Consider the following 26,974-nt stretch of genomic DNA (forward strand, 5'->3'; position numbering starts at 1 on the left):
CTCCCTGTGTTGTTCATGGCTGGCCTTTTCAGTAGGCATGTGCCATTGCACTTGGTTTGGGCTTTGAAATTTTGAAATTCTCAGGAACATTTGGGTCACTGGAACATTCTTGACCTCTTGAAATTTCTCGTCAGGCTTCTGAATTTTTTCAGTGTCTCTCTTAGAGCTTATTTGGTCAGACCCTTCTCCTTTATTGAGCTCCAGCTCATAGGATACCATAGGGCTTAGTTTCTATATTTCTACACATCTTCTTGATCAGTATACAGTGACCCCAACCAAAATAAGATGAAAATATCATTTATAAGCTGGGCACAGTGGCGCATGCCTGTAATCTCAGCACACAGGGAGGAAGAGGCAGGCAGATCTCTATGAGTTCAAGGCCAGCTTGGTCTACAAAACAAATCCAGGACAGAAAAGGCTACACATAGAAACCCTGTCTCAGAAAAAAAAAAGAAAAGAAAAAGAAAAAGAAAGAAAGAAAAAAAAATATCCTTTGTATATTGGTGACTCTTCAGACTGATAGTCTGCCAGTCCTTACTATTCTAGAAAAGAAGGCTGGGATGTATTTTAGTTTCTAGACTGACTGATTAGCATGTTCAAACCCTGGTTTTGAGTCCTAGTACTATATATAAGTAGTGTGAGGTGGTGTAGACCTGTAACCCCAGCACTTCGGAGGTAGAATGGGATCAGTAGTTCAGTGTCATCTTCAGCTACTTAATGAGCTGAAGCCAACTGGATAATACATAAACTCTCGTCTAAAACAACAACATATAACAAAACAGCAACAATACTACAACAAATATCAGCGAGAAATAAAGACTTACAAAGTTTAACATCCAAAACAAAATTCTTGACTTCTCTGTGTTATTCACCGAGTGTGTTGGGTCATAAAGGCCTGAGCTTATCTTTAATTTCTTTTCCACAGCCTGTATCTGATTCACTATTAAATTGTATCTTTCTTCCATTCGACATAAAGGTCCCCTTCTTATTAGTGCCAGAAAACCGCACCCTTACTGACCCCTGCTTACACCAACTGCGGCTCTGCACTCCTGGGCTCTTCCCTGTGTCTGTTCTCTCCACTCTGCACCCAGAGGCTCTTAATAGAAAGCAGGTCTTCGTATGGCCACTCTGCTGAAAACCTTTTGGAACTCTCCTTGTACTCAGGCTAGACTACTCAAGCTCACAGGTATTACGTATCCATGAGCCGACTAAAGCCTGTTTGAGTTCACTGAATTATTATTATGGCATGTTCATGATGATAAAGATGCCACTTCTGTCTCAAAAGAGTAAAAATAAGTAAATACCCCATCCACAGTTTCTGTGTTTGTTGAAAACTTCATTTTATTTCCTTTTCTATGTTTGTCCAGTGGTATAGAGACTACAGAAAATAAGCCAGCTAATGAGAAGCAAAATAATTGTTGGAAGAACATTGTTTCTTTCTTTCTCAACACGAAGCCAAGTTTCAAAGGAATATGATTTTAGTGAAGCATCATCGAACCATCTGTTTAGCAAGACACGGTGCCAGCAAAATCAAAGGCCTATTTTCAATAATTCTCTCCATACCTCAAATCCCTGCGGCCTTCCGAGACTCTCCTTAACATGTTTCCATGCAACAAGAATCTCTGACACGGACACACTGGTAGCCTTGACATCAGTAGGAGCAGCAGTGGGTTCTGTAGGAAGAAAAATGGAAGTATTAAGCCATAGCCACCCTGTGTTGTCTCTGGCAATCACTGCTCCAGGGTCTCTCAGCTGCTTGTCTTTCTGACTTAGTTTTGATTGATGTTCTTTGAAGTTATGAAAAAAAAAAAAAACCTCTAGATAAGAAGTGATCTGTTTGTTTTCCTGGGTTAGATCAATTTATATTATAGTCTTACTAATAACCAGTGGCCAATCTAGTTATGGTGAGGAGACAGTCTTTTATCCTTGAATCAGGGAGGACATCCTCTGAAAAAGTGAACGATCTGACTTAAGTTGTCTGACACTCCAGTCAAACAACAAAGAAAATCAGCTGGGATTGGTGTGTTTGTCTATTTGTTTATTTGCTTTCAGGGCTAAGTTATGGAAGCAACCTAGCTATCCAACAACAGAGAGATGGAGAATATGGCATACATTCATAATGGAATGTTTTTCAGCCATAGAGAAGTTTTGTCATTGTCAGTGAAATATTTATAGCTAGAGATGATCATGCTAAGTTAATTAACTCTGTCCAAGAAAGACAAATATCACATATTTCCACTCATTTATAAGGTCTAAACTCATAAAAACATGAAGGCATGAAAACTAAAGGAAATTCTCTGAGAAATAATGGAGATTCTGTCTCCTTTTTCTCCCCTACACTCTTTTCCCTTCCTTACCACCCGAAAGGAGAGTCTCAGAAGTGGGAGAGATAGTACGTGGGAAAGGGGCAGATAGTCGGATATGGGTGAATATGCTCAAAGAACATAATATACATGTGGGAAGATGACCTTATGTGACACTGCATAATGAAACAGATGCTGCAGGTGATTTGCCTTTAAAAATTATAGTCACTGTGAGTATGCAAAGCGTGCACGTGCTCCAACACATGACACGGTATCCTGGTAGTATGTGTAGTTTCAGTGTTTCTATGTTGGAGTTAAAAATTGAACAAACACCACCAAACTCCCCTACTGGTATTTATCCACTACGTGACAAATTGTTTTGGCCCCTTTAAATCCCACGTTCTCTCATCTGTACTATAGGAGTAAGAAAAGCCATATCAAAGACAGGAATGGTGATACACCCTTGTGACTCCTGCACTGCAAAGGGTGAGATAGGAGGCTCACAAGTTCAAAGCCAGCCTGTTCTACATAGTGAGCACAACATCAGCCAAAGTTTCACAGCAACAGCCTGGCTGAAAATGTAGAAATCACCAACAAAGAAGTATGATGTTATATACTTTAAGATTTAGTCTTCATTGGAGCAATGCATCCAGAATGGTTAGTGTTATACTTAGCAAAAAATATTGTGGTAATAGTATATTTGCCTTGTGTAGTCCAAGAGGGGCTCTAAATTTCATTAGGTATCTGTGCAACAAGACTCCATTTCCAAGGTAATGGAGGAAATGAGTTATGTGTCCTGATATTTAAAAGGCGTGCGCTGGCTTTTATGACAGGTGCAGGCAGAGTAGAAGAGTCCACGAAGGTCTCAGTGTTGCTGCTGAAACCCACCTCTCCATTTGTTTCTATGCTCAGTGACCTTTCACAGCATTTTTTCCCCTAAAACACAATGGCTGACTGACATCCATCAAGAAGTGCATTTTCTTTGCCACTACATGCTATATGAGGAAGGAAATATTTCTAGCTTTGACATGGCTGAATCATAAATACTGTCACAAACACGTGTTAACTGAAATGGAAGGATAAAGGCCACAGATTAGGTTGAACAGTCGTGTACAGATTATTACATAAAAATCCTATGCTATAAAAACTGGAAAGACTTTTGTACTAACTTCCCAATGACGCCCCCCCCCCCCCCCCGCCAGTTCTGGAAACCATACGACAAAGACACAATTCTAAAGAACACCTTTCAAAAAGCATTATGAAAGACGTGAAATAAGTAGAACTATTTTCTGAAATCTGGGCTTAGCTGTGAGAAAGTGGTCACACATATATCTGGAGAGTTTTGAATAGTACTGATTTAAAGATACCAGTGTTATGCCTAATATATAACCATATAATCCCAACAATGGAGAGGATCAGAGTTCAAGACTGGGCACACAGTGAGTTCCTGGCTAGCTTGGGATAGAAGAAATCCATATCTAAATAAAAAAAAAAAACACTAAATAAGTAAATAAATAAACAAATACATTCAAAAAATATCTATTCATGCCTGTAAAATGGGTCTAAAAAAGACTTTTTCAAACATTCTATTTGTACTATGTTGTGGTTTTCTTTTAGCAAATCTCACATTAAAATTCCCATGCGAGGACTGGAGAGGACAGCGGAGCTGAGAAAACTCCCCGTAACTCTAGTCCTAGGAAGTCTGACACCCTCTTCTGGATTCCTTGAGTACTTCACTCACATACAAACACACAGATTTGATTTTTTTTATTAATTTTATTTTTTTATATTAATGACAGGTTCACAGATTTGATTTTAACACACAAAGTGACATTGATTCCTGCATTGTAACAATTGTGATTCCTCATTCTGACAACCTCTAAACATCTTTTCTATTTCCTTTGCTCACTGGTGTCCCACGTACTGCCCTATAATCTATTTTTCATCTATTCAACCTTTTCTTAAAAGAGAAGAGCTTCTATTTCATTCTAGAATCACAGCCGGCAAATTTGTAGTAGACTTTCTAAATTGATGTATAACAGGAGTTTAAGCTCTTGATTCTTTAGTTAAGGAAGGAGGACATTGGCAGTTTAGAGGCACATGCAACCGAATCGCTCGAGTTTGGGTAAGACTCATTTCAGAGGGAACCACGCTTTGGCTATCATTTGCCATTCTGTCACTGTGTCATTTCTCTTCAGACAAATGCATTGCAGAGATTCGCCTGCCAAATGGTTTTCATCCGCTTTTGCATTACTGAGGCAATTACATCTTTGTCAGAGAAGATTGCAGGGGGATAAATAATTTCAGCAGCGCAAAAAAACACATGGCTGGGTGGCAGCTTTTCTATCCCTCTTTATCTCCAGAGAGAAGCTATTTCCCCATCAGTTTTCAGGAGCACCATCACATTTAAATTTGTCTCAAATCGAAAATTAAGTAAAGAAAGTAGAAGATTGTAAGGGAACACGAGTGATGATTAGCGACTACTTCCAAAACAAGTACTTGAATTTCACTGAAACTCTTCGAGGATTTTAAACTTGGGTCAGACCCATCCTGCTGGGCCACAGCTGCACCACCTGAATGAGCATGGACAAGTGGCCTTAAATCAGCTCATCTTCTAGGCCAAAACAGCATCAGAATCTACCTGTGCTGACCTGAGCCGCGACTTCAGCATTGGAGAAAGCGTGGCCCCAGCCAGGCTGTTCCCAAAGCTTTGCTCTGCACTGTTCATAGCTGAATTGACAAAGTGTTTAGTCTGTAGACAAGAACAACTGACTGGATGGCAGAATCTCTGACTGAGATCTCCTGTCCTTTCTGGAAGTCCACTGAAATTCATGAGAGAGAGAGAGAGAGAGAGAGAGAGACCATGTACAGACTGTGAGAAAGTTGCTTGGGTCAGGAGTACCTGGCCAGTGAGTTTTTGATGTTCAAGCAAATCAGTTTAAGCTAATAGGTCAATCTAATTTATTCTAAAAACAAACAAGCAAACAAACAACCTTCTAGAATTTCTTGGGGGAAAAGTTGCTGCACTCACACTCTGGCTTCAAAAGTGCCCCTCTTCCAACATGGGCATTAGGAGGACAGTCTTAAATATTCTTCAGTGTTTTAAATTTGTTAACAAAGAAGCAGCTGGAATTTCCTTTTCTCTGTCTCATATATACGTTTGTAGTATGTATGTATGTGGGTGCACAGCTGTATGAAGGCCTGAGGTTGATATCAGGAATTTGTCTCTATCGCTTTTTATTTTAACTTACTCTTTAGGCGGTCTCTCACTTAAACCCACAGCTTTCCCTTGCAGCCATCTTGCACCAGCGATGTTCTGACTCCACTCTCAGTGACTACTACAATGCCTGGCCCATTCAGCATTTATATGCATTCTGGAGATTTGGACTTTTTAAGGACAGGGTTTTCTATGTTCCAAGATTTATTAATTCCAGACATATATTAAATTACCCAACATGACTCTTATATTTTGTGTAATTACTTTTTAAAGAGGGGTAGAGGGACTATGAGAGCCATCACACAGCTGCTAAATGATGAAGGGAGGGTTTGAATCTGGGCAGGAACTCTAGTTCCCTAGTACTGTTGGTACACTGGGCTCCACACAGGTGATGTCTACCTTTGCTTTAGAAAGTCCTTTAGTTTTGCTTTCTGTGTTTTTCTGTTCAATGTGCTTGCAGCATATGCAATTAAATGTATGTATGTGTCATGTGGATAGGTATGGAGTCACAATTTGACATTGAACATTGTTCTGTATTGCTCTCCACCGTATGTTTTTAATTCTGTCACCATTTTATGTATGTACATGATGTGTATGAGGATGTGTTCATGAAGGGAAACTATTGGGCATTGGTTCTTTCCTTCCAGCTTTGGATTAGATATGACTCCGGTCACCAGTCTTTCTCTGAAAGTGCTTTTATCTACTGAGCCCTATCACAGTCTCATCCACGTAAGTTTTTGAGACAGGTTTCTTACTGAACCTGAAGTTCACCAGTTGGCTAGACTGGCTGCTAGCGAGCCCCGGGGAATCTCTTGTCTCTGCTTTCCCAGTGCTACATTACATCATGTCTGGCCTTTATGTGGGTACTGAGAATCTGAACTCAAGTCCTCATGGATGGGTGGTAGGCACCTTATCTACTGAGCCACTGTCCTCACCTCTCCCTTGGCAGTTGCTTTCTTCCATTGCCTCTAACTACTGACCCTTTTCATGTATTGGTACTGGGGCTCTTTACCTAAGCCCTCCACCTCAAAATGTTGTCAGAAACCACAGAGTTTCAGAGACTGTCTACTGAACTCTGCTACAGGTGTAAGCAATGCCTGTTGCATGGAATTCTTGGTAATTTTGGACCAACTTGTACATGGCCATGTTTTATTTGAGCATTTTTAACACTCGCAAGATTTAAACAACAACAACATCTACTCTTGACTCTGAACTCTGCTAATGTGATGAGAGTTCAGGATCTTATCTGTGCAGTTATACTAGGCTCTTTCTACTAGTCAGACTTGAAACGCCATCCCTCTCTTACTTAGGGTATGATATAGGCTGTAGCTATCTCCTCCACTCCAATCTGGGGATAGTAGTGGGCACACTGATTGATAGATTTCAGTATCAGTTAGATTAAAATCTAGAGCAGAATTACCATGCTCATGAATTTAGATGATACATCTGTGTTAAGTGACCCAGCAGCTGGAGTCCTCCTAGTGATTTGGGGGGATGTGCTTGTAATATTGATTGTACATTTGACTTCCCAGGAGGGGTAGCAGCAGCATTAATCAAAGGGAAGTCTAATAAACTCTGTGGGAGAAGGGTTATGATTTCATTAGTTAAATATTCAGCAAAGACAGCCGTCGTTGAACTTTTATAGTCACTAATCCAAATGGATCACCCAGCACAGACGGGCGATTATTTCTTGTATTTTACAACTAATATGCCAATTTATTAATTTCTGACTTCACATAAATCCCATTGAGCTCAGTTTCAGCTAAGAGCTGATCTGGAGAATGCCACCTTGTGAGCGCTGGGCTTTATTTTGAGCAATGGTCGCTAGTTTTAAAGGAATACCTGCACGTTTGTTTGTTTGTTTGTTTGTTTGTTTCAAATAAGGAGAGATTTCTGGAATTTAATGAAAGCAAGAGCCTTGCAATTCACCTGAAGAGGAAAAGCCCCAAATTCTAGAAAAAGCTAAAGAACATCACAAATAAATAAATCTAATATGTGATTAATGGCCATGAAATTTCTTTCTTTTTTCTTGTCTTGGATATAATTGAATGTCCTGGATTTTCTTACCCAAGCTAAGAGTAATTAGAAGCTGAGAGCAAAACAGACGTGAGTTGAATCATGAAATGTTTTTGATAACTGCAAAAGTGAGCACAAATCACTGACAATATTTTCAGCTTGAAAAGAATCACTTTAAATAGTTTTACAAAGATTTTTGGCTGTGACTTGTTATTACTTTAAATTTAAAACATTTAAAAATTGTAAGCATACAGGTGTTTCTGAGTGTGGGTTTGTGCACGAGTGTGGTATCCCTGGAGACCAGAAGAGGCTGATAGATCTCTGAGACTGGAGTTAACTTGCGGTTGCCCGGTGTCTGAAATGGGTTCTGGGAAACAAATTTGGGTCCTCTGCAAGAGCAGTACATGCTCCTAACTGCTGAGCCATCTCTCCAGCCTGCCATGAATTTTTAAAGGCCAGGCTGGCCTCCAACTTTCAGTCCTCTTGCCTTAGCATCTCAAGTGCTGGGATTACAGACATGTGCAGCCTCACCCAACTTTACTATTTTCATTTTAATATCAGCTACACCAGAACTCTGCAGTTCTTTTGCAACTATGGGTTTGGTTTTAAAAAGATTGTGTCATATCCAAAAGATCTATAGTGGAACCAGGGCTAAATGCTGGAAGTTTGATTCATATATAAGGTCCATGTGGAGATCCTAGCAGGCAAATTTCTTTCTAGGCTCATGTCAGTGGGGACTAGCACTAACTGAATCTTGTTACTTTTGCAGTAGAAACATTAAAAGGTTCCAAAGACTCCAGGATGTTAATAGAGAGGAACCATCTGGAACATTCCTGACTCTACTTGAGAGAAACAATTAATCTCAGAACTGTGAGAATCAAATCAAGCCTCAAGTAATTAAGATAACATCAATATAAGTGATCCCTTTTAATAGGTCAAATATGGGCAAAGCTTTGCTTTCAATGATGCAATTCTCACTTGCATTCCTGTAGGCTTTCTTGAGAGAAAATCAAAAAGAAAAGAAAGAGGGGTTTGAGGAACACAATCACATAGAGACAGGTAGCTGTTGCTTTTGATAGTGTCACTCACTATGTAGCTTAGGCTGGCCTTGAATTCATGATTCTCCTGGCCAAGAGTCTTGAGTGGTGGCATTACATCTTTGAAAGGGTCACTCCTGCACAAACAAAGCCATTTGACAAGTAACTAAAATGGGATGCAATTTCCTCCTTTGATGACATAGTACACGTCGACTTATTATTGTTCCTATAGAATAGCTATTTTAAGAAGTGCTTCAGAACACGGAACAAATAGAATTTAATTTTAGCATTATGAACATCCAAGAAGAGCATTCCAGACTGTTCTACTTCAACACCATCACTGTCAAGTATGAGAAAGTTGGCTCACACAGTGCGTGAAGGCACTGTCGTGCAGGTGAAGGCAGACTTCTTCTCAATTCCTCTGCTTTGCTGTGTTTTGACTGACGTGATTTCGAGACTTAAGCTATCACCCTTAACAAAAGATTCCAACATTGTAAATTTAATTGCTGATAAGATTCCACATGTTTAGATTTTGCAGTCAGAACAAAGCCAGTTTTGTACATGTGGCACAACTAATAGCTTTCACATTTTCATTGACAAATGAAGTGTTGCAATGAAATATTTTATAGCACCAAACTCTGTCTTTGAAAGGAAATATGTTTCCTGTCCAACTTGAAAGAGAAAGTTCCAAAGGCAAGCCATTTCAAGTTTAAGGGCACACAGTCCAAAAAAGAAAAAAGAAAAGAAAAAAAAAGTAACCCAGGGCACCTGCTATAATTTAATTTCAAAGCTAAGGTTGACAAGAAACTTATAAAACTGGATTTCTTTAAAGGCAATTCCTGCCTTACCCTACAAGGCGTGTTTCCAAATTTCGGTGACACACTGTGAGCTCTGTGGCCATGTGCTTGGCAATTACCTTGAAGAAAATTCAAAACAACAATGCTTTCTGGTAAAATATGCACTACCAAATAGCTTTTTGGAATGAGAAATCATATGTGACATCTTTACTGTATATGTTTCTAATGAGACAGTACAGGGAAAAGCAAATGTTTAAAAAGAAAAGATTTCTTTTTCCTTTTAATCATTTGCAGACTTATGCATAGGTGTGTGTGTGTGTGTGTGTGTGTGTGTGTGTGTGTATGTGTGCTTGAGTTCAGTGTCTGAGAGACCCAAAGAGAGCATCAGACCCCTTGGAACTTGAGCAGGGGTTACAAGTGGTTGTGTGCCACCAGAGATGGGTGCTTTGCAAAAGCAGGATGAACTCTTTCCTGGTGAGCTAGTCCTCCAGTTCCAAAGCATGTGCCTTCATTCCTATAGTACGGTGAAAAGCCCCACTGTTCCACTTACCTGTCTGTTCTACAAGCCTGTCATTCTGTAATATGTATCAGGGTCTGCTTCTTAGGCCCCCTGAGACTGGGTCTTCTGAAAAGTATATTTGGGCTTGAAATTATGACCTCATGCTTGCTTTAAAGTGTTAAATAAGTCACACAGACACATACACACGGCAAGCCTACATCCAGCACAACCTGAAATGCTTAAGTGCATGAATATCTCAGTGGAACTCCTAGAGTTTACGACTAGATTCTTCACCTCCATAGCTGTTGTTCTATAGAATAAAATTTTGCTCCAGCTTCACAGCTTGGCTCTGTGATACAAACATACATGGCAGCTTTCATCTGAAAGTGTATCTTACAGAAATCAAGTGCTACCTTTGTTCTTCTACTTTCAAACCACCTTATTTATTTCTTTCCATGCATGAAGTTCCCACCACCCAAAAAAAAAAATCTCTTGAGCTACTCAAGCCACACATGTGGGCATGAAAGAGGCATCAGGCTCAGTTAATATTGACCTGGCATATCTGAAAGGTCAAACAGCTGTTGCCTTTGTGCAATATTTTATTTTGAATTATTCTTACTATTTTTTTTTACTTGCCCAACCTGTTGAAATTATGCATTTGAATAGAAGTAGGGAGAAAGATAAGATCTCTCCCACTTTCTCTCAGAAAATTGTATTTTGTATTTAAGCTTAGAGAGACATAGGATCTTGATGGCAGATGTTGGGCTTGTGGTTTAGCTACAGTGCCTATAGAGAGTTGTTGGTTTTCAGTTTATTCTTTTTTGAAGTTGTACACTTACTAGATTCTATCCCAAGTAGGTGCTTACGAATAAAATGAGTTCATTCATGTGAGGCCCACATGCTATAGAAAATCAAGGATTTAATATAGAGACATACATTTAATTTTTATCACAAGATGCCTAAACTTTGACAAGCTCCTTTGCTTCTCTGCTTTTCAGTTTCTCCTTCTCTTTACTTCCATTTGTCTAAGAATGTGGCAAAGATTTATAGATATGGGTCAATTTCCTAACAAAAAACTGTATGTGTGGATTCTTTATCAGTGCAGTGGTGTATACATTGGTTAGACATAAATGCTTACTTACTATGTTAATGGAATCTTTACTTAGATTCAGCACACACACACACACAGACACACACATTAAAATATGCAGAGAAAATAACATACTCTATAGACTACTGATATTATCCACTACATCGAAACATGCTGGTCATACATTATTAGTGAACAAAGAAGATAAATCGACATGTACAGCCTAAATGCTTAAAAAGATGAATTTAGGAAAAGTTTCATAACTAGATCCAACAAATATAATGGTATTATGACTGAGAGTTTTCAGTCTTCAGCTTACTAATATTTTCTAAAACTTTCACACAATGTCTCATTAAAAACAAAATAAAATATTGCAATGGAGAACGGGATGTGGTGAAGACACTCACCTCCCTCGGCTGAGCAGATGACTACGATCTGGCTGAAGGGTCCGTCCCCTTTATTATTATAAACGCCAACTTTGACTTCGAAGGGTGTGAGCGGCGGGACACTTTCATCTCGGTAAATAAACTTGGAAGCCTCAGAAGACGTCACCATCTTCTCCTTCCAGCCACGGGTTCCGTTGGGTCTGAATGCCACTATGTAACCGAAGCCTTCCCCGTTCTGAAACTCTTCTGATACTGGCTAGAGAAGGTTAACGCCGTTAGTAATCCGCAAAAGAACTGGTGAGAAACTCTTCCTCTAAATGCGTAATGCTTTACAGAAAATAGTCCTGATCTTTTGAATAGGCTGGAAGCTATTCAAAAAAGCTTTGGCTTCAGAGGTACAAGATAAAAGAATCATATCAGTTGGTATCTAAGGAAACGCACAAAAAATATTGAAAACTCTTGTGACTGTATAGTCATGTATATGAGAGGAAGATCCTTAGGTTCTACTGTAGAACTGAGCATGCTAGGGAAGCTGTCATGATTGAGGCAGCAAGTCTCTCATCTCTTGTGAATGCTCTGCAGAAGAGTCTGGAGGTCAAATCAAAGAGAGATTAATGCAGGCTCTACCTTCCACTGCTCTTTGAGTGTGTGTGCGCCCACACGCGCGTGTGTGTCTGTTTTCTTAACATGCAAAACCAGTCGGCCAACCAAATCAACAATTCACTCACTCAGTCACTCACTCATTCACTCAACTCACTCCACCATGGACTGTTATTAAAAACAAAACAAACAAACAAAAAAAAACAAAACTTCTTCTTCTATACATGGCTTAGTCTCCCTAGCAGGGGACTAGGGAAAGAGCATATTGGGGAGAAGAAGGAGGGGGAGGGTGGACAGGACTGGGAGGACATGAGAGAAGGGGCTGCAGCGAGGATAGAAAGTGAATAAACTGTAATCAATAAATATATAAAAATTAAATTTAAAAAATTTATTTAAAGGTTCAACTGCATATTATATTGATAAGCTGATGCAGTGAAACCATCAGCCACTGGCTAGCAGAGTGTACGATGCATTGTAGATCGCCAGAAATTATGTGTTAAGTAATTTCAAAAGCTTGAATTCCAATTTAAAGAAAAATTATGTACCGAGTAGAGGAAAAAAGACAAAGTCTATTATGTCAACTTCATAAAAGAGGGTCAGATGTGGGAAATAAACACTTCTGCAGAACTATTAAAATAAGGCATGGCGTTTCATTTCTGACAGTAACGGACATGGGGTGAGGATGAGAAGGATTTAGCTGGGTGTATTCACCTGAGTAGTGTATCCTCACACTGCTTCTTCATTCAAACAGAAACACCAGTGTCCTATCAGGGTGTGTCCTCTGTGCATGGCCCTAGTTTCTAAGCAAACAACCTATCCTGGTACTGGTAAAGAAACTATTTTACCTCCCAGGCAATAACCAGTTCATGTCTTCTTCCACTTCTTCCACTCACATTGCTGGGGGCTGTCTTTGGAACTGTGGATAAAAATGCATGGAGATGGAAGAGAATAAATACATGTGTAATTTCCTTAAGTTACTGACCCTACTTAGATTTGGTGGAGTCATTAAATGATTCAAACATTTGCTTTAACTTAGGTTTATCATATTAAAAATTGAGGCAAAATATATGGTAGATACCTTGCTCATTAATTATATAAATATATATGATTAAATCATAATTAACTTCAAAGCTAAGAGTATTTTCCAATGGTTGGATAAAATTCACCCTTTAAATCACTCTCTCTTTTCCCCTTTGCTCCTTTTATGTTTCTTTTTATCATCTCTGGGTCTGCAAAAGCTATGGAAATATCCACAGGTCCACCCCAGCACTCTATCAGGGAGCTGCAGTTTCAGGAAAACATACCCATAATGCTACTATGTGAGAATGTACTTAAATGAATAAGCACTAAAGACAGCTGTCAGAGTCAATCATTCCACCACTCAGTGCAAGGTCCACAAAGGAATAATGATTAAAAGAATAAATGTGTTGGAGGAATAAATTTCCCCTTCAATGCACCAAACCGCAGAATCTACAGCTGAAGGAGAATATTATCAAACAAAGGGTTGTTAAATGAAGAAAACTATTAAAAGAAATCATTTTCCAGGCTCTGTGCCTACAATGGCAATTTTACACTTCATTCTTGCCTTTGTATCCCAGCATATATTTAAAACAGTATTGATATACATAATAAACAATAAATCCACTACTATATATTACTTGTTGGGCTGAAAAGCTATTAATTACTACTATATATTTTATACAACATTTTATATACTATGAAAAAGCCTGAAGCACAATATTTTATAGTACTAAGAAGAAGAAATAATAAAAAAAAAAAGAATTCTTAGACCAGGAAAGTAGGAAAGAAAAGCCTGTGAATATATAATGATCTACATTAAAATCAATAACCTTTGTTCAATCAGATTCCAATTTAAATGTCCCTGGACTCTTTTTTCCCTTGGACATAATTCTTCTCTTGTTCAAGGACTTGCGAAACCTACCAGTACCAAAACGAGGCCACAAACATTCCGCAGGCTGTTCATGTATGGAGTTCACCACCATGTGTTCCCTCAGAGGTATCTGGAATCTATCTTTACTTTCATATAGGAAATCACATGGGATTCAGTGAAGAAGAAATGGCAGTATTCTGACAATAGTCAATATGCCCTAGTCAATGTGAGCGAAAGGATATCACTTATTAATATGAGTTTTCAAAAAGAACTTTTAATTTTTGGACAGCTTTATACATGTATTTAGTTCATTCTGGTTACTATAATCCAATGCACTCTGCTTTGCTGCCCACCCCTGTTAACCTTTCTTCTCCCCACAATTCCCTTTCAAATATTATTTTTGCTTTCTGAGATCCACTGAGTTTAGCCAGGATCATGGGTTTGGAACTGTCTGTTGGAGAATGGTGGACACCTCAGTGGGCACCGAGGTCATCGGAAATCACAATTATTGCTACTGTAATGACCTGAGACATACTTATATGTCTTGCACCTTTTCTAAGAAAATGACTGTGACACTGAATACAACTTGGAATTTGTATATTTTGTGGACAACTGTATAAGTGAGTTTTACAAGAAGAGCACTGGTGAAGTTATATATGCCTGTGCTGCTTAGCTTCTTGTCTTCTACACACAAACTAGAGATACCTGCGAAGGGGAAACTCAACTGAGAAAATGTTTCGATCAGACCGGCCGGTAGGCAAGTCTGTGGGGTATTATCTTGAATAATGATTGATATGGGGAGGGGCAGCCCGTTGTGGGCGGTGCCAACCCTGACAGATGGTGCTGGCTTATAAAGACAGTGAGCTGAGAAAGCCCTGGGAGCAATCCGGTAAGTAGCACTCTTCCATGCCTCCTATCTTAGTTTCTGACGCCCACTGATGATGGACTGCAAGTACAAACCGAGATAAACCTTTTCCTCTCCAAGTTGCTTTTGGCTATAGTGTTTCATTACAATAGAAAGCAAATTGAAACAATGCCCAATCCTGTTCCTGGCGAATTTCAGAATTTTGAGTACCATGACCATCGGTGAATGCCTTCTTAAAACAACAGCAAATGTCATGCAATTTGTTAACACCCAGGCATTGTGGCTGCTCGTAGAACACTAGCTTAATAAGAAAGTGAACACACACGTAAGTGTGCACCGCACGTCATCTCTAGCGACACCTATCTGAACAGCAATACAATTGAATAACACTGCTCTTAGTATTTTTAAAGGTCAGTCCTTTGTCTAAGTCATTGATCTAAGTTTGTATGTATATCAGGAAATTAGATGTTCAGATTCTCTTCTTAGAAGATAAAAATCACTAAGAACTCACATTTCTGTAGAAAATTCCAACATGGGAAGATCCCATTCTGTTTCTTTAGCCCTTATAATGCTGCTCCAAGCCTGTGGGCAGGAGCTGTGGAATGAGCTATTAGCTCTAAAGGAAACCCACTGAAATCTAAGGTGTAGAACTAAACACAAAGAACTATATAAAGCTGAAAGCCCTGAAAGTTTGAAAGGAGCACTATGCAGACCATTCGTGATTTTTTTTAAACTTATTTAAGTTTTTTATAAATTTTAACTTTCTGAGCAAAAATATGCTTTAAAAGCAACTAGTAATGAGGCTGGAGAGCTGGCTTGGCACCCACATGGGAAGCTTCCAATTATCTGTAAACTCAGGCATAGGGGATCTGTTACCCTCTTCCAGGTCTGCAAGCATCGGGGACAAAAGTGGTGAACAGATGCTCACGAAAAATAGAATAAACATAACAGCATGGTGAATATTTGAGGTTTCCAGAGTGAAAGCAAAGTACACCTTTTTAAAAATGGGTTAACATTGCTGTAAGAGTAATTTCTAGGTTGAATTATCTGTAAATAATCTGTGTTTGGTAAGATTTGCTTTGAAATCAAGCTGCTCAATAGGACATTTTGAGATAAGTTAACCTGTAGTCAGTCAATGTAAAGAACTAAGGTATTCTTTGCCTCACTCTATCTTCACTTCTAATGAAAAGAGGCCTGTGATGGACAGTGTTTTAATAACACATATGTATGGATTTTGAAAAGCCTATTAGATGTAATGGGACCAACTGACAAAAGTGGCAGGTCTTAGAGGCTGCAGTCCAGGCCTGTGCTTTGCTGTTGGGCTCTAGTGCTGCACTCCCTAATTCTGCTCAGCTTACATTTCTTAATTACATGCAGATATGGTGGCTTGTATGCTCATACATTTCCTTTTTCAAGTCGGTGACACACGGTCATTATCTCTGCCATTCCATGGTAGAGCTTGCTGATTTTAATTATATCCCCTTTGTTTATAATACATTATGAAATAAATTATTTGACTTAATCTCCCAGAGCTCTTCTGATATGAAAGTTCTATAATTCTCATTAAAAGCCTAAAATCAAAATCTCATAAATGCTTTCAGAGAAATACATATTTTTAAAACCAAATATATTTTCAGTGTAGTTAGTGAGAACCTGATTTAGAAATAGGTATTGAGGCTGTTTTCCCCCTCAGTCAGCTATTGATAAATGTCATGATCGTATTAACTTGGAGGATCAGGTTTACACACATGCTGAGCAGTTAGCCTGCCTCTGCTGCATTTATTTCTGAGCAATCGCCCTTCATAGACAGATGAGCTAGTTGAGACTTTTTACACAAGCTATGAGTACTTAGCTGTTTCAGGTCTTATCTGGCACATGGGAATGTGAGCTATTCTCTCTCTCTCTCTCTCTCTCTCTCTCTCTTTCTCTCTCTCTCTCTCCGTCTTTCTCATCTCCCTCTCTCTTTGTAAACTTTGGACTCATCTTTGTCAGTATCCAGAATGACTGGAGTAGAAGGTACTGCCTTAGTATAAACAGGCTAGAGTATTACAGGGCTCTTGGTAAATACCACATTTTGAATAACACATTACACATTACCATCACAGCTTAATTAAAAACTAAACAAAAAAATGCACAATCATTTAACAACCTTTCTTTTTTCTCCTTGAAAGTCTCTGGTTTCTCTTACAGTAAGTATTTTCATGGCTCATTAAATAATACAGCTTTGCTAGAGACCATGGGAGTCTTTGTAATTAAGAGGCTGAGTGGTTATCCCAGTAGCTGGTGTGCAGCAAAGATTCAGGAGAATGGAGACCATGTGGGATCAGAGGCATAGAAAAGGTAGTCAATAGGGACACTTCAAAAACATTTTCCTAATAGAATTGAAGTATACTGTATATGAATATTCCCATTCATAACAGTCATTTAGGCTGTTTGCAGAAAGATTAAAAATTAGAGTCCCCCAAACTATAAGCTCCTATACTAACACTGAACACCAGTGATAGTTCCTAGAGTTGGCTGTTGTTTTTACTTTCAGTGGGGCAGGAGAGTCTGGAAGTACACAGAGGGACAGTGTCTTGGGACATGGGAAAGATGTGCACTGAACCCTAGCCATATCTGATTATCTGGTTAGGTTTTTAAATTTAAGTTCCTTTATTTTTTATTTTTATTTATTATTTATTACAATTTATTAACTTTATATCACTGCTGTGGCCTCCTCCCTCCTCTCCTCCAAAACCCTCCTTTCCTCCCTCTTCTGGTCCTATGCCCCTCCCCTAGTCCACTGATAAAGGAGGTCCTCCTACCCTTCTATCTGACTGTAGCCTACCAGTTCTCATCAGGACTGGCTGCACTGTCTTCCTCTATAGCCTGGCAAGGTTGCCCTCCCTAGGGTGCAGTGATCAGAGAGCCTGCCTATGTAGAAGGGATAGGAGCGCCAAAAGAAGACCATAGAGCCAAAACAACTAGGCCTTGGGGACCCTGAAGAGACTGGTATTCCAACCAAGGACCATGCATGGAGAGGACCTAAAATCCCTGCTCAGATGTAGCCCATAGACTCAGTCTCCAAGTGAGTTCCTTAGTAAGGGGAGCAGAAGCTGTCTCTGGCATAAACTCATAGGCAGGCTCTCTGGTTAGGTTTAAAACACACACACACACACACACACACACACACACACACACACACACACAGTTTTTCAGGCAGTCCTGGCTAGCTTTAAACTTGCTGTGTAGCTGAGACCAACATTTGCTTCCTGATCTTCCTGTGGAGGACTTAGAGAATAGCTACCACACCCAGGCATCATATCTACTTTTAAAGCTTATTCTCATAATTACTTGTCACAGTGCCTAGAATTACAATTAATATCAAATAGTATATATCTAGTGCTAAGGCCTATGATAATTATGAAAGTTGAGTAAGGTCATACTTGTGGTCTTGAAATCACATATCCTTTGTGGGCATTTGGCTTTGTTTTGTCATAGGAACTTGACATATGTCAGACTTAGCATGTACTTACTTGGATATCCAGGCAATACGACCCTTTTGATTTTTAAGAGAAATTTCTACAATATTACTAATTTATTTATTTGTAAGGGTCAACAAGGATGAAAGAGAACAAAATAAGTAATCTTTGAATAAAATTTGCTTATTTATGTGGTATAAAAACAAAGGTAAAAATGGGGCACAGAGGTAAACAGTTCTCAATAGAAGAATATCAAATGGTAGAGAAACACTTAAAGAAATGCTCAGCATCCTTAGTCATCAGGGAAATGCAAATCAAAACAACCCTGAGATTTCACCTTACACCCATCACAATGGCTAAGAACCAAAACTCAAGTGACAATATGTGCTGGAAAGGATGTGGAGAAAGGGGAACCCTCCTCCATTGCTGGTGAGAATGTAAACTTGTACAACTACTTTGGAAATAAATCCAGCACTTCCTCAGACAATTAGGAATAGTGGTACCTCAAGATCGACCTATACTGCTCCCAGGCATATATGCAAAATATGCCCAAATATACAACAAGTACATTTGCTCAACCATGTTCATAGCACCTCTATTCGTAATAGCCAGAATCTGGAAACAACCCAGATGTCCCTCAACTGAGGATACAGAAATTGTGGCACATTTGCACAGTGATTACCACCAATCAATTAAAAACAAGGAAATCATGAAATTTGCAGGCAAATGGTGGGAACGAGAAAAGATTATCCTGAGTGAGGTATCTCAGAAGCAGAAAGACACACACGGTACATACTCACTTATAAGTGGATCTAGACATATAATATAGGATAAAGATACTAAAATCTGTACACCAAAAGAAGCTAAGCAAGGAGGACCCTGGGTAAGATGACAAATCCTTATTCAGAAAGGCAAATGGGACAGACATGGGAAGAGGGAAAAAACAGGGAAGAAGACAAGAGCCTACCACAGAGGGCCTCTGAAAGACTCTGCCTAGCAGGGTATCAAAGCAGATGCTGAGACTCATAGCCAAACTTTGGGTACACTGCAGGGAATCTTTTGAAAGAAGAGGGAGATAGAAAGACCTGGAGGGGATAGGAGCTCCACAAGGAGAGCAACAGAACCAAAAACCTGGGTCCAGGGGTCTTTTCTGGGACTGACATTCCAACCAAGGACCATGCATGGAGATAACCTAGAACCCCTGCACAGATGTAGTCCATGGTAGCTCAGTGTTCAAGTGGGTGCCCTAGTTATGGGAACAGGGACATGAACTCAGTAGCTGACTCTTTGATCACGTCTCCCTAATGGGGGAGCAGCCTTGCTAGGGCCACAGAGGAAGACAATGCAGCCACTTCTGATGAGGCCTGATAGGCTAGGGTCAGAGGGGTAGGACCTCTCCTATCAGTAAACTTGGGGAGGGGCATGGAAGGAGATGAAGGAGTGAAGCTCAGATTGGGAGGGGATGAGGGAGGGGCCAACAGCTGGGATACAAAGCGAATAAACTGCAATTAATAAAAAATAGATAAATTTTTTAAATGTTTAAAAAGCAAGCAAGCAAACAAGCAAAGGAAATGGCAAGAATAGGATCCTGAGAGATAGCTCAGTGATCATGAACACTTGTTCCTCTTGTAAAGGACATAAGTTCAGTTCTTAGCACCCATGTCTGGAGGATCACAACTGTCTGTCACTCTACCTCCACAGGGGTTGAGTGCCTCTTCTTGCCTCCATGGGGAAACTCACTCACATGTACATACCCACACACAGACACTAATATATACATGCAATTAAACATGAAATAACACCCCCTTGCCAAAAGAAGAGCGCAGAGAGGAGACTACCATGCAAGAGGCTCCATTTGGAAGTAACAGTGAAGTAAGAACATCAGGAGACAACCTTGGACTTATCATTAAGTGTCTTTTGCTCTGTGTTCTGGTCTGTGGAATGGTCAGAATGACTCCACAAGAGGACTACTGCTTTGTAGGATAAGCAAAGCCTGTAAAGAAGTACAAGTGCTTAGCACAAAGCCCGAAACTGATGCACACTGCAACTCTGATAGCTTATGCTCGCCCTTATCTTTGCATTTCACCCTTCCTCCTTCTTGTTTTGAAACATTTGCAGTCGTGATCTGCCTGTTAACAAACAGTTTCCATTTAGAAAGGCATTTGTTAGAATCAGCAGATTGGTTTGCAAACTGCCTTTGAAATGGAAGGCATGTATGTTGGAAGAAAGATTTGCCTGGACTGAAGGGGTTTTATGATTGAAAATAGTCTCTGGTACATGAGGCATGCTGCTATTTTATTTTTTTCTAATTATTGAGATTTGGTTTTAGGGGTCTGTTGCGTGCTATAATTTCTGTCTTATTTTAGTCTTACTAGAGACCATTTTTTAACATAATGTAATTAAATTACTCATAGGCTTGAAGAAAGTCATAATGTTCACTTAATAGCATTTTCTTTTAGATTTTACCAACTGTTTCAGCAGGATATTTTATATTTTCTTTAATACAGAAGAGGAAGACTAAAGTATTAAAATACCCTCCCAGCCTAGGCCTTTCCTGTGTAAATAGCATTGCCCGACCACTGTGAATTTTCTAATTGTCTCCAGTATTCAATCCAATTCTTATTTGGCTTGGTTTTTAAATTTCTGTTAAATGCCGTTCACTGTCAATACACAGACTCTCAGAGAAAACTAATCCAGGTTTATCTTTTATGGTGTTAATATTTTTGTACCTTTAGTGTGTATATATATATATTAATATAGAAGCAGAGTATGTATCTATCACACACAACGGGATTTTTTTTTCTGTCTCCTCTATTAACTTCTGCAGTTAGATTTTCTCAATAGCAACTGTGGACAGAGTCTCTGAAGATGCAACTGTGAAAACAGAAACTGTATCTTGTCAGGAGCTAGAAGATAAAGTTCAGGTAAAGAGACCATAATTAAAAACGAACTGAGTCTTTTCTTCACTTGCAGTAAGCCATGTCACCTCAGATGCTGGGGTGAGACTGGGTAGAAAAAAATGACAGGGTGTAAGGAACAAGGCAGCCAGTCTTGTCGTCCTGTTCTGCTCCCTTTCTTTCCAGCCTCCAATACCGACAGCGATAGGTCATTTTCCCATCAAACCAAATAGCAGAGGTGTGCGACAGCCCTGGTAGAGAGCTCAATGTTTCCTTCTTCCACCTGGAGACATGACATTGAGCTTCAGAGTTTTGTACAAGAACATTCCATCCCACGCTGAGCTATCTAAACACAGGTAAAAGTAGTTCACAGAACATTTTAAATGTCTATAGCTTAACAGGCATGTGTATGGAATGGTCACTGTGGGGCAAATGACACTGTAGAAGGAAGTTCTTATTAGGCTTAGTTGAATTAAACCATGCTAGGGGTTCCTATGTCCCTTAGAGCCCAAACTTTTGTAGGAAAGGAAGCATGTAGACAAAAGAAATCTTGCCAGCATCTAACAAGCAGTAAAAGATGAATGGCATCATCTATGTAGATATTTGCCCTTTCTTCTTTTTGTCTGGGAATTGCCAGTCAGAGTAGAAGTTTCAGGGTGAGACAGGAAGCAAAAAGAAGAGGAAACAGGCAGATAACAGCTTCCCAGGATCAAATCTGAGCTAGGACAGAAGGGCAGAAAATGGGATGCATGTGAAACTAAAGTTTTCCGTTTAAGCTAAATAGACTTTAAATACCTGAAAATGAGACTTCCCTAGAACCCAACAGTGACAGGGAAATAGTTAGGACTGAGGCTACAGATCAGCAATGTGTGCCTGTGTGTGTGTGTGTGTGTGCGTGTGCCTGTGTGTGTGTATTTCATTTCGTTTTGACAGTTTCATCCATGTATACAGATGTATTCTGTTAGTAGACAGCAGTGGGTTCACTGGCTAACATGCTAGACTCTAATAGACAGCGACCAGTTCATGGTCACACAGATATCCTTGGTTCAACTCCATGGGACCTAAGGCAAAACTGAAAGTCTGGAATATGCGTAAGGCTTGTAGGGAGCCACAGTAGTGAAAGTAAAATAAGAAGGGTCATGGAAGCAAGGAGACAGCGTATTTAGGAGAAGTATTGGGAGGAGAAATGAAGCTGTTTCGTCTTTGAATTCTACAAGTAGCCTGATCTGGTCTGCGCACAGGTACTTGATGGTAACACGACATTGGAAGCATGAATCTGGGAAGGGCTTTTATCTACATGTGCACTTGATACATCTAGCTGCAAGAACACTGATTTCTTCATTGTAGAGATAATATTTTTTTTCTTGTGTGGCCAGAAAAAAAAATTGTGTCATATTTTCCATTTCAGAGTCAAGAAGTAATAGTGAACAGAATTCAATGTGCTAGGCAACTAGAGAGCTATTTCTGGAATAAGCAATTGCTTTTCTCTGCTTCTGCAGTCTTCTTTTGCTGCAAGAACCAAAGGAAAAATGTTACTTTATGGGAAAATATCAAATTCTTCTTACAAACTCAAAACTACATAAAAAAGAGAATGTAATAGCTGCATGTGAGAGTCACAAGTAGGCCTGCAAGGGAAGATGTTGAGCCCACACACACTTAGCTGAAAACATATCTTCAATATAAACAGAGAATCTTGCATGTCCATCATTGCTTAAATTCCAGTTTTGTAACATAACAACCCAGTTACTGAGGATGGTGATAATAGCAGAGATGTTAATATTCATATGCATTCTCTTATGTGATACAATGATCGAATAGGTTATAACATGTCCGAGTGAGCTCCAATTGTCAACCTGACACAGTCTTCAGTCATTTGACACCAGAGACTCAGCTGAAGCATTGTCTAGATCAGATTGGCTTATGTGCATCTTTGTGTCTTGATTATTCATTGTCATAGGAGGGGCCAGCCCATCTTGGATCATGCCATCCATTGATCCTGGTCCTGGGTTTTATATGAAAGTTAGCGAAGCATCAGACTATGAGTGAGCCCATGAGCAAACTGGCAGGTAGCATTCCTCCATGGTTTCTGCCTCACGTCCCTGTCTGGACTTCCCTCAATGACAGATTGTGACCTGGGTGGGGAAGACAAAGCAACCCTCTACCCCCACTAAGTTGCTTTTGGTCACAGTGTTTGCCACAGCAACAGAAGGAAGTCTAGAGCATGGTAGTTTCCTCATTTGATTAACGAGAATAAGAAGCCTCAGGCAGCCTTGCCTGTGTTTAGCTGGTAAATAACATAACCAAACACGAATTCAGATCTAAACTCACTTGACTCAACAAACTTCATATCTATGTGCGTATGTGTAATATATGTATACACACACACACATGCTGAGCTCTAAATGTAAAGCTTTAGAAATAATGGGCATTACTGGGCAGAGAATGCGTAACCCTCTGAGGGACATGCTGTGTGGTTAGCCACTTCCTTTTTATTTGCTCTTCAGAGGTTTTTAATAGGTAGCTTGTAGAATGTTGAGGTTCAAGAGAAAAAAACAGCTGCTGCTATTGTGTTCACTTTGTTTTCCTGTTTCCACCATCCCATATTTTTAAAATGCATTTCCTAACCCATAGTCATCTCTCTTATGACATCTTTAAAATAACAAAACATTCGCACTGTTGTGTTCCAAATTTACATGTTAGTTTGAGGAAAGCAGCACATTTCATTAATTAAACATGTTATCTATTTATATCTTTCTCCCTGTCTGTATAATCTAATTAAAACTTGTGAGAAAATTGAAATTGCTCCATAAATATAAATGTGCACCAAAGTAAAAATAGACATTTACTATACTAGTTTGACCTCCTTATGCCAAGAAATTGGACTGAATCAATTTATACATCTTTGGTGCAAAGTTTTTTATTGGTGTAAATTCATGTACAAAGGACTGACTGAGTTTTATGAAGACCCCTTGATACAAGTACATAGCATAGTTTAACAATGTTCTCTGGTGCCAGCCTACTTTTCCTATCTATATTATCTTTTAGTAGTCTACAAAGATAATACAGCTGACCAGAAATTTAATTCTACAGAAAAAATTTAATTATACAGAAAAACTGCAAGTAATTTCTTTTTGGTACATGGGAAAAAGTATTTTAACAGAAATGCTTCACTCAAGTTTGTTTTTTTTTTTTTTTTTTTTTTTTTTTTTTTTTTTTTTTTTTTTTAGTTTGGATTATTTTTAATTAAGAGAAATTTACAGAGGCATATTCTCAACATCCTAAAGTTGAGACCTTTTTTTTTTTCCTTCCCATGTAGCTGTCCATTTTTAAACTTTAGTTGGTCCATTAGAGCAGTTTCATCTTAGAATATATAATAGGTACTTGACGGAGGCAGAGTGTGTCGCTGGAGACCGCTGGCTCAGGATATTGGTGTCTCTTTTAATCTGTGCTGCCTGAGGAAACAGCTACAAAGCTCAACACTTGGTTCTGTGCCATTAGAAGCTCAAGCTGAATTTGACATTCAAGCACAAACAGTATAAAATGGGCAACACGCACCTTCCCCATCTCACTGCAAGAGGCAAGCTCTTCATGCATTTTTAAGACCGTTTCTTTCCTTTTCTGTAAGACTTTAATGGACTGAAGTGTGTCCTGTATGCATATAGTCAGGGTAAAATTCATGATTGAGGTAGCTCTAAAGCTAGACGAGGTATTTGAAATGCATCATCTGAACATGATTTTAATGCAAACATATTAAAATTCATGCTGGTTTGCTAACAAATTTTTAATGGCGCAAGTAGATGTATACTTAAAAAGTTTAGAAGGGTTACTCATCTCAAATGGATTGTTTATGTTTAAAGTGTGTATTTATAGAGAGCCTCCAAATTACACACTACTCTTTGTCTTTAAGCACAATTAACAGCCTATAAAGCGAGGAGTGTTTTTGAGGAAATGCGTGCCTCTGTTACTGTCAGCTATCATTTCAGTATCTGCACAGTGAGCACATAAAATGAAGAATGACTAACCTGTTATGGTTTTAGTTAATGACTACCTGGACACAACGAAAACATGGCTGATTTTATCTCTGCATGAGGATCCAACCAAGCAATTAATATTCAGTTTGAAATTCATGCAATTTAAAAGAAGCAGAAAAGAAAAAAAAATCAAAAGAGGCGAGTTACAAAGCATAAAAGTTGAGTTTTCTGTGGTTAATGTTTTCCAGCATATTTAAGAGTATTTTCATTTTCTGCCTTCTAAGTTGCTTTACTTCCATGGAAAAAATACTAATCGTCTATTGTATAGTTATGTCTTCCTTTCTTCCTTCCTTCTTTCCTTCCTTCCTTCCTTCCTTCCTTCCTTCCTTCCTTCCTTCCTTCTTCCCTTCCTTCCTTTCCTCCTTCCATCTTTTCTTTCTTTAAAATGCTCCTTTTCAAATATGATACATCCAGGTATGGCGAAGTATGCCTGTCAGTCCAGTGCTGGGATGGCTGAGCCAGCAGACTTCTGGATTTTAGGGCAGGTTGTATTGTATAGCAAGTTCCATGCCAGCCTGGCCTATCTAGAAAGATCCCATGTCAAAGACACGTAAAACACAAATATAGCAATAACAAAGATGTGTGTTGAATGCTAGCATCTGACATTGTTTTACATTTCAAATACAAAATTGTGAAGAAAATAGGTATATTGATTTTCTGTGTTCTTCCACAGAATGATGGAGGGTAAAATAGTAAAGTTTGTTTCTCTTTCCTCATATCTGAAACCTGCTCTGCCCCTATTTCTCTGTTACTTTCACACTGCCCTTGTCAACCATTTGACGTGTTCTTTGGGTACTTTCTTAATATATGGTCTACTTGTGTATTTTGTTATATACATGTGTGATAATTTGATGTGTGTACAATGTGAGAAGAACAGATGAGGAGGATTAGAATCATCCTTATTTAAACACACAGAATTTCTGAAATTGTCAACTTCTTTATGAAGTTAATATAGATTTTTACAGGAGAGTGAAGGATAGAGCTTAGAACCTGGCCCTTGGCAAGGGAAACAATGAGAGCAGGAGTTTAGGGTTACCCTTGTCTACATAGGACATTCAAGTCTACTTTGGGCTATATGAGCCCTTCCCACTCACCAGAGCAGGAACAACAACAAGAAGTTAGATCGTATTTTAAAAGTACCTTCCATACTCTTAATCTTTACTGCTTCTTATTTCGGTTCCTTCTGGGTGATAGAGGCACCACCTGAAGGAGGCAGAGAGGAGCCTACGGAAGTATCCTATAATTAAAGGCAAGAATCATAGCGGGGGAATGAGATGGTGAGTTGATATATCCTGAATTTTATGGAGCTTCTTAGAAGAATAGATTAATTGCTTTCAGTTCATGAGAACTTCAACAAGGTTCAAGGCTGGGTGGAAACTGACGATTTCATAAACTTTTGTTTATAGAAGTGGTGACAAAACGGGCTGGAAAGAAGAGAAGTAAAATGCTTACTTGAAATGACACACTTTTCAGATACTTGGTAGATGCATCAGGAAAGCCATGGAGTAATCACGAGTGATTCAGCTTGCCTTCAGAATGATGAAAGGTGCATGGGACTGGAGTTTCATGCTTTGGTTCTTACCTGCCTCATTTGTGCGGATCATTCGAGATGGAATGCTTGGATCCCCTGTCCCAATTGGATTGGTGGCTACCACTCGGAATTCATATTCTACCCAGGGGTTTAGGTCCACAGCCATTGCTGACTCCATGTCTCCTGTGATGACTTCTGGGACTACAGGGAAGAAAAACATTTCGTGCCATTAAGCAGCTGGAGTGATACAACTGCACATCAGATAACAATGCCACCATTACTGAGACCTGCTTCCTCATCCTATGTGATCATGTGATCCTGCTTCCTTGTAACACATCATTATGTGCCTCCAG

General features: G+C 39.2%; 1 protein-coding gene across 1 annotated transcript in view; it reads right to left on the minus strand.

Moving 5' to 3' along the window:
- Positions 1-26,974, minus strand: part of Cntn5 (contactin 5) — a 1,192,645-nt gene that overhangs the window by 39,031 nt on the left and 1,126,640 nt on the right. Inside the window, exons 18-21 of the mRNA XM_055615494.1 lie at positions 26,673-26,822; positions 12,791-12,861; positions 11,367-11,601; positions 1,564-1,673 (exon numbers count right to left, since the gene is read on the minus strand). Coding sequence (XP_055471469.1) covers positions 1,564-1,673; positions 11,367-11,601; positions 12,791-12,861; positions 26,673-26,822 — 566 coding nt within the window. The remainder of the gene's footprint in view (positions 1-1,563; positions 1,674-11,366; positions 11,602-12,790; positions 12,862-26,672; positions 26,823-26,974) is intronic.

Source organism: Psammomys obesus, unplaced genomic scaffold, assembly GCF_907164565.1.
Source record: "Psammomys obesus unplaced genomic scaffold, mPsaObe1.curated_primary_1811, whole genome shotgun sequence".
Lineage (NCBI taxonomy): Eukaryota > Metazoa > Chordata > Mammalia > Rodentia > Muridae > Psammomys > Psammomys obesus.